General features: G+C 39.1%; 1 protein-coding gene across 3 annotated transcripts; it reads left to right on the top strand.

The window, feature by feature from the left end:
• Positions 1-5906: 5906 nt before the first annotated feature.
• On the top strand, positions 5907-8765 carry LOC120347254 (small ribosomal subunit protein mS23-like). Of its 3 annotated transcripts, XM_039417164.2 has the most exons (5): positions 5907-6078; positions 6161-6364; positions 6924-7112; positions 7389-7469; positions 7772-8765. In XM_039417164.2, exons 2-5 carry the CDS (start codon positions 6315-6317, stop codon positions 7872-7874), a joined length of 423 nt encoding a protein of 140 aa, XP_039273098.2. In that variant the 5' UTR covers positions 5907-6078; positions 6161-6314; the 3' UTR covers positions 7875-8765. The 3 variants fall into 3 exon arrangements, with proteins under 3 accessions (XP_039273098.2, XP_039273097.2, XP_077974252.1); XM_039417163.2 differs by having other exon boundaries at positions 5908-6364; XM_078118126.1 differs by lacking the exons at positions 5907-6078; positions 6161-6364 and adding an exon at positions 6497-6804.
• Positions 8766-9293: the final 528 nt, after the last annotated feature.

Here is a 9293-nt window from a genome sequence, read left to right on the forward strand (position 1 = left end):
ATTATTTTACCGTACTATAAGCACAGCCTAAATTAACAAAAAAATTTCAGCAGTCGACCGAAATACTTTAAACGGTCCCGAACGGTGACCAAAATTTTAGCACACCTACTATAATATAATTATACAAACTGCTCCTCTTGAATCTAAGCAAATTTTTGTCATCCAAAACTCCCAGTCGTTAACCTGTGATAAGCAGTGAAAGATATGAATGCAACTCTGCTGATGCGTCCGCTTCTAAAAGTTCGTTTTCATATTGCCGACCTATTGAACGTGAACACATAGTTTTTGTGTAGGACAGTGGTTCCCAACCTTTCTACCCAGGTGGACGGTAAAATTAAATGTAGGGGAAAGTGGGGAAGGTTGGGACACTTTTTTTCTTTTTCATATTTTGAGCCCTTTATTCTGCACATTCATATGACTTTGCGGGATTAATGCAGAGAGGGGTAAATGTTGATTTTATTCAGCGACTAAGAAATTCTCTCGCGACACACATCTCACCACCAAAATGCTTTGAAAAACGTTGGTCAAGTGTCCCACTGTACCCCACTTGTGGGGCACATTCGGACAGACCCTGGGGCACAATGGGTCATTCTGGTAAAATTCAACGAAGTATGCCCTTAAAAATAAGCAATCAATCAGCATAATCGTCTAAAGAACAGGGAGATCTCAAATTTGAAGATTTAAGATTTTTAAAATCAATGTTCAACCGAAATATTTCACTAAAAAATTCGCTTACAAATTAAATTGTTTTCTAATCCGAATCTAAATCTGGAAATATTTTTGATTCTCGAATATATTTCATATTGGACCATGAGTCGAAAGATACCATACTGTTACATAAAAATATAACGCATCTCTAGGTCTCTAAGCACTTGTTGTATCAAACACTGTCGAATTGTGCCATGTAGGGCATGTCCCACTGAACCCCGGTCCATTGTTCCCCATAATCAACAAATATCTTCAGATCATCCCACGGCGAAATTCGGAAGGCACATCCACTTGCCAACGTTATAAATATTTCACAGTGGACTATAGCTAAAAGATATCAGACGGTGGTTTGTCACGTTGAAAAGGCTAAGTTAGAAAAAAAAGGAAAAAATGGAACGGTGAAATTTTAGTTTCAACCCCCCAAAACCAATTTCACCTCATAGCTTTCGTCGCTCTACCCGTCCGCTGTCCGTTTGCGGGGACGTTGTAACTCACCGAAGGGTGGATCGAAACATCAAACCGCGGACCGGATTCCGAATATAGTATTAGTGTGAAAGCTGATTTTCCGCTGTGCCCCATGTCCCAACGTGCCCCACCTTCCCCTACTCGCGGACCGGCAAAAAATTGAAATGGCCGGAAAAGTATAATTATAAAACATATATTTGGGTAATTTCGGGCACTCAATATGCTACTAGACAAAAACATGTCACACGAAGAAAAACTATCAAATATTGTGCCGGCCAATAATTAAAATGGATGAAACATAAAATAGTACCATATATATATTTGCGTAATGAAATGCAGTGCTGGGCACCCATTATGCACGCATAAAACATCTCACATAAAAACATGTACATGTCAAATCACGTACAAACACAATTACCTCTAGTGAGAATTTTGGTACCGTTTCGTTTCCAATACAGGATTGCAAGTGAGGCCTCAATGAAGTTTCTGCAACACGTAGCTCTGCAGCGGCGTGCAGCCGATTTCTTTGCTTCGTTTTAATTAAAGCTCCGTCGAATCTCGCAAGATTCAGAAACCTAATAATTGGCACTCATGGTTTTTCTATGTTGCATGCTTTTCCTGATTAATATTATCATCCAAATAAAAGGTTATGCCAGTGGCGGCGCGTCAATAGGGCCAACCGGGGCAATGCTCCGGTTGTTTTTTCGGTATAAAAAAAAATATTCGAAAAATACCTCAATATCGGTTGCACAGACTGTCTACACTAGCCATATTCTCCCGACATGGTTCATTTTTCGCTCGCAAAGCCTTCGCCGAACGTCGACGGGGCGACGCCGATTTTGCCCCGGTTGCTTATTGTATATCGTATTCTCTCTTTTATCTTCCACTCGCCGCGTTTGTCTCGTTTGTTTTCTGTTTCTTTTACTAAATCATCGGGGCCGATCGGGGCTAGCCACGAAATTATGACGACACAATGCCGACGTTTCTTACAACAACGTGTTGACATATTCACGCATTCCTTCTCGTTCGTTGGTTGCTTGAAGAGTTGATAGTTTCCTCGCCTTCGTTTTTGTCGCTTGTTTCGCTATTTGAATCAGTTAGAGACCTTTAGTCCATTTGCTTTCGATTTTCCACATTCTTTTTGAGCTCCTCACTTCTTTCCGGCTTCGCATTTCTTAGCCTTAGACCTCATAATGAATAAGGTTGGTGCACTACTTTGCACTCCGTTTTCGCAGCTGCCGCTGGAACAAAAATTAGAGGTACAACGTCTTGGGCCTTATCAACCAAAAAATTGTTCACTGGAACAATCCCATGACGGAGGAAAGCGTCGGCGTACATTCTGCACAGAAACTTGGTATAAAAAACACGAATGGTTGTGTTACAGCGAGGACAAAAATGCACTTTTTTGTTTTTATTGCCTACTTTTTGCTACCGCCCGTGACTCACATTGGTGTAAATTTGGTTTTAGAGATCTTAAACATCTTTCCGAGCGTGCCAGGGATCATCAATCTTCTATGGAGCATCTGGACAATGCAGTAAAATACCGAACATTCGGAAATGTTAATATTGCAGCACAGTTGGATGAAGGACGCGCGGTTTCTATTCGTCGGCACAACCAAAACGTCGAGAAAAACCGCCATGTTCTCGATCGATTGATAGATGTTTTGAAGTTCATTGGTTGTCACGAGCTGTCCTTCCGTGGGCACGATGAACGGGCTGGCTCTTCTAATAGAGGGGTATTTTTGGATATGGCGGAATACACCGCATCCCTAGATACAGTATTGAGAGATCATCTTGATGCCGCAACTGTTTCGAAAGGGACATCTAAGGATATCCAAAATGATTTGCTCGACTCAATGTATAAAATTTATTTACAACATTTGGCTCTGGAAATTGAGAATTGCCAGTTCCTTTCGATTCAGTCTGACGAGACAACTGACATCACGTGCGTTTCCCAACTGGCTGTAATTTTTCGGTTTGTGAAAGATGGTAAACCTACCGAGAGATTTCACAGCTTTGTACCAATCGTTGATTGCACGGCTTGCGGGATATCGGCTGTACTGGAAAAAGTGTTACAGCCTTACAACGCGAAGTCAAAATTGATAGCTCAAACTTATGACGGCGCGGCAGTCATGTGTGGGTCGAAACATGGTGTTCAAGTTTATATAAAAGAAGATTTTCCTCATGCGCATTTCTTACATTGTTATGCACACCAATTTAACCTCGTTATTAAAAATATGTGTCTTGATACCCCTCTCGTCCGTATATTTTTTGCAAATGTTTCGGGGTTTTCTTCATTTTTTTCCGTTTCGCCGAAGCGCTCTGACCTTCTTCGCCAGATATGTAGCCGCCGTCTCCCAGCTTGTGCACCAACACGTTGGAATTTCCAATCACGCGTGGTGCAGGGCGTGTCCGAAATTAGGTCTGAGCTCATTGAGTGTTTCAATGGCATTCAGAGCTCTCCGGTTTGGGACGAACGCTCTGTGAGGGAGGCGGCAGGTCTAAAGCGTCTGCTAGAAGATGGTGAGTTTTCATTTTTTCTCGCTTTTTTCTCCACAATATTCTATCACGTGGATGTATTATACGGCGCATTGCAGTCAAGGCTAATGGATGGAGCGTCTGTGCAGTCGTGTATTTCAGACTTCTGCGATGCTGTATCTCGTATCCGGGAAACAATAAAATACGACGACACATGGAGTGCTTCTTTACGCCGCGGGCAAACAACGCAGCGTTTGATTTTGTCTGCAAAGGAATGCTGTGACATTCTGGTGAATCAAATAGGCGATTGTCTGCGCACTGAACACCTTGCCGCGTTCTCTTTGATGGACCCCAAAAAATTTTCAAAATTTGCACGTCAATTTCTCATCCATTTGTTGGCTACTGTCTCCAAATTTTACCCCATGATAAACGTGGGTAAATTGGAAAATGAATTGCGATGTATATACACCAATCAAACTTTTTTGAACATCACATCAACTTGCGCGCTCTATGGGGTCCTCATAGATAACACTCTAGTAACTACCTTTGCGGCGTCTGCAAAATTTCTGGACATCATTTTGACGACGCCTATTTCTTCCGCCGACGCAGAGCGAACATTTAGCACGCTGAAGCGTATTAAAACGTATCTCAGAAACACAATGAAGCAAGATAGATTAAATTCCTTGGCTGTTTTATCCATTCACAGAGACGTTATTTCTGGGATGCATGACTTTAATCAGCGCGTTATTGAGCATTTTGCTTCCAAGAAACCGCGGCGTGTTGCATATATGTTCAAGCAGTAGAAGTCTAGCAGCATATATATCTATGAGTGAGCGACGCATGTCCTTATCTTTGCATTAACTTTCCTTTCTTCATAGTAACGTTTTAAACCTTATTTTAGGTTTTGTCTGCTTTCCCGAAGTTTCTGTTAATATGTCATTGTATTTATCTGGGTAAATATTGCCTTTCCTTTTGAAAGAGGTTTCAAAATAAACTATGTCTATATTTATTAATCCATTGACTTGGACCGGTTTTAAAGACACTTTCTTATCGTTAAAAATTGTCGCTTTTGCCGATTGGTTGTTACCGATGGAATGGTTTTTATACTCATAAAATGATGGGAGAACTTACAGCGCTCACCCTGTCCCCGTAGATGGGGGTGACTTGGTCCCGCAGTAGCTTGCCCCGGTTGTCAAAATGACCACGCGCCGCCACTGGGTTATGCATATATCTCCGTTTAAACCAGAAAACAGCCAAGACCAGTACAATATTTCAGGGCTTCTTGACATCCAGTAAGATATGAACTTATTGCGACCCTGCAGGTGGTCACGAGACGCGCAACAAAAGCATGAGCCACTTATATAGTTTCCAGGTGATAGACTGCAGGATTTTGAGCCTGGTGCCAAGTTACCAATGACTTTGTCATTGTAATGAAAATTCATTTTGTTTGAGGCGTCGATCAACTGAAGAAAGATTGTTATGATCAACCCAATTAAAAAGCTTGATTAAAGTTGTGATTCTACTTTACAGACCAGATTTAAAAAAGAATCACTGTCACAATTTTGCATATTTCTCGATAACGAATAATCATCACTGTCTGATATATTTACGGTCTGATCGAGCAATCAAACTGTTGTCCGTATTTTCAACCAGTTAGGCTACTCACGCGGGAAAAGTTTTTCATCATTAGTTTTAATTAAAACGAAGCAAAGAAATCGACCGGACGGCGCTGCAGAGCGACGTTTTGCAGAAATAATTACATTTGGGAATATTCTCCAATGGACCTTTCCCGAACTTTGACCTCCATAAAAATTTTCTATACTTCACTATTGCAAAATTTTCGGGGCTTATTTTAAGAGTGGTTTCACGAGTTGGCGCCTGTAAAATGGGGTATGAGTTTCAAACCATCATTATAATTTATTGCATACAACAATCTGTTTTTTTAAAGTACCGGTAAAGAATTTTAGCCCAGTCTATCACAGCTATTTCTACACAGATTCTTTATTACTGCAATTAAATTAAAACTCCTATGAAGACAGAGTAATCATTGAATTATCTGATTTATATTTAAATTTCCGAAACACAACTGAAAACTAACGAATAGAGTTCGAAAACGAAGTAATGATTACGACCACGCCTGAAAATCTGTCTGAGCGAGAAAAGTGTCTGAGCGGATGCGAAATGGGAGCATTGTGACGTCACTTTTTGCATCTTGTTGATTGGCCAGTGTCACGAAGTAAACAAGGAAGTCGATGCTCGGGGAAAGGTCCATGCCATTCACTACGGTACTTGAAGTTGCCATGTAGCAATGAAAAGGATGGCGTCATGGAAATATTCAAAACCATTAAATAGTCGTGGTGTACAGTGTGTAGCCATCTTTGCGAAAACAAAATGATGAATTACAGAAAGGAACTTTCAGGGTCAGAGGTCGGTTAAACATCTATTTCTTGAATAGTGCCTACCAAAGTAAACAAAGCATTGATTTTTATTTATTACTTACAATAAGTAGAATCGTACCAATCCATTTCGACTCCTGCGTTTGAAATTCGATCTGACTGCTTTGCCGAAACCTCAGCTTGTTTTTCTTTGCACACACGTTGCACGGAGACGGCTCCGTCTGTGTTCTACAGTTCTAAGAGACACCCAGTTTTGAATGCTGTAATATGGCGTCTGTAGGGACAAGGAATCATAATATTGGCTCAATTTATTCAAGGTAAGCACTTGATTTTAGGATAGGATAGGATTTACATATTTATCCCGGGGGAGAGGAAAGCCGATAAGACGGCTTTTCCATATGGCGAACCACGGCCTCTCGTCCGGTTACCATTCCAAGTCGGGTATGGGATTAGTTATATTGTTTGTTTTCGGAAGCTTGGACATCCGTAGTTCTGTCATATGAATAAGGCGTAGACTACTATCATATTACCGTATTATGGCTGTTTGGACTTCATTTACTAGTCTTCACGTAGATCAACCTGGAAAATCTTGAAAAAATCAAAGCTAAATGTCTGCTCAATATGATAATTAACTATGAAAAACGAATCAAAAGCCAGAGGGAATTTTTCTTGCATTTTTGTTACAGACTTGGGGGATTGAAAGATTTTCAGCCATTCTGCCATGACAATTAGCCTACGGACAGACGGATATATCAATGTATGGTGGGAAAATTCCTGGGTTGAATATACTGGCAAACTTCTGTGGTCTATAAACTGACATATCCAACTTGATTGCTATACTGTTCATCATCCATACTTATTTCTTTATGTTTTCAGAGTTAAAAAGCTGATCAGCTCTGGAGTAATGAAAGCTGAAAACAGGCCATTGTGGTATGATATATATGAAGCATTTCCTCCAAAGCGTGAACCGGTTTTTATTCATGGTCCAACTCCTGATGAACACGGGCTTATCAAGCAAGCAGACAATGTAAAACCGCTGTTGTATAAAGAAGACTGGGCTAGAGCGTATGTTATTTCTATTATTTGATGTTTTGTTACAGTTTAATACAGTTGTACTTTTCTATTTATTTTTCATTGCAAGACGGAATTATATGGACTACATGGGATAGAATTTCAAATTGGCATTTTTTAGAATTCCTGATATAATGTTCTTTTGATTTTTATGTATTATAAAAGCTGACATAATTGAATTCCCTTTGTAATCGATACATTGTGCAATTGCGAACAAGCAGAATGTATTCTTTAGTTAGAATTGATATTTATGTCATTGGTTAATTACAGGTCTGTTAACAAATTGTATGGAGATTTTGAAGCTGTTCACCATTTGATTGAAAGACCAAAAGAAATGAATTTATCATTATCGTAAGTTTTCAACTTTTTTATTGTTTGTACAGAGCCTAATCTTCTTAAAGCAATGGTTAACTTAATGTCTATTGGCTCAATATTCATGTTTTTGTAAGAGTACAAATTTGTCTATGTATGGGATTTTTCTGGAGACATTACTATAAACTCATATGTAACTGTTATATAGTCTCACCATAGGGTGCTTAAATGTTTCTTCTGTGATTCGAACAGTCTCCAAAACCAGTTTCTTTCTCTCCGATTTCCAAAAAAAATATTTTTTACACTTAGTATTCTATAATATTTTCTATATAATTTTTCAGTTTCATCAAAGTTTTCACTGAACTTCAAAAAGCTCATCCGAGTTTATCGAATGAGGAGATATTTGAAAAAACTGAGGATATAATTGGTGTAACCCGAAGATAATATTAATACCTATTTTGTCCCGATTCCAACAAGTGAAAAGTTGAAGGTTGCATATCTAGACACAGATATGGATTATTTCGACTTCTGTCAATGTAGAAGGCTTGCTAGGTATAAGTGCCTAACTTTGAGCCTCAAAGTCTAGTTGCTCACTTCACTTCCGAGTCATAAGTTGAGTTCAACCATAAAATAAATAAATACGAGTCAAATTGACAGTAAAACTTCATCTTGAGGTAAACCAACATTATATTGAAAGTCAAACTGGAATTAAATCATCTATTGACCTCACCATCAACACAACAAAACCATTTATTACTGGAATAGTAGTAAAGTTCATTTTTAAATCGAAACGAAAAAGCATTGATCTTAGTGAAAAATCGTATTCACTGAAAGTTTCTTTGCTATTTCAACGAATTTTTCCTAGTCTTAGTCCTTGTGTTACATGGCTTAAGTCTTGTAAAAGATGACTCAAGTCCATCTTGAGTCGATACCGCTGACTTTAGTTTCCCGAACACTGATATAATATGTGTTGAACTGACTTTGAGGTCATAACTGGGAATACATGACCAAATTGAAATGACCCTGAGAATATGTTGAATGACAGACGTTTTGCAACATGGGAACTGAACAGATTATTGCTATCCTAGGATGGTAAACTATTTTAAAACTGTCAACTTGGGCAGATACTCTTAAACTAGCACCCTCAGTTTTTTTTATCAAAAAATTGGAATGCTTCCAGCTTTGGTGGTTCTAACAAATTATTCATGTTGTGAGTTAATCCCTAATACAAATTACAAACAGTAAAAGTTCTTCTTGAGAGTCGTCTTCATTACACTGTTGAATCTTTTAAATATTTGAAATCTCAGCTGAGAAATAAATATTAAAATAAATTCATTTCATCATTTATTTCTGTGAATATTTTTGTTCATAGCTTAGATTCTTTGATAAGACTTGAGAGTTTATGATATCAACAGCGAAAAAATCCATACTGTGACGTCACAGTATGGATTTTAATCTGCAAGGCGTAGCTCAACGTTACTGCTTGGGTATGGGATTGTCAGACTGGTGAGGTGTTGATTATCACGCTGAGCCAAGCAAATTCAACGACGATGACAAAGGAATCCATTGTGGGTAAAGAAAGCGTGGTAAACCTCTGATAGTATTTTTATATTCATTACAGGGAAGGAAAGTCGATGAGAAGCCACAATTATGTGGCTTTGGGATTAGTCAGACAGCTATTTGATTCAGATGCATAGACTTGACGCAATAGGACGTCGTGACTGCTAGCGGTTGCGTCAAACACTCTACCTACGGCGACGAGTAGTTCTGCACATGATCGCCCCAATGGGATTTGAACATGCGAACTGACACAGGGTGATTAGAAGTCAGATGACAAGCGCATTCCTAACACTCAGCACCATG

Source organism: Styela clava, chromosome 11 (genome assembly GCF_964204865.1).
Source record: "Styela clava chromosome 11, kaStyClav1.hap1.2, whole genome shotgun sequence".
NCBI classification, from domain to species: Eukaryota; Metazoa; Chordata; class Ascidiacea; order Stolidobranchia; family Styelidae; genus Styela; species Styela clava.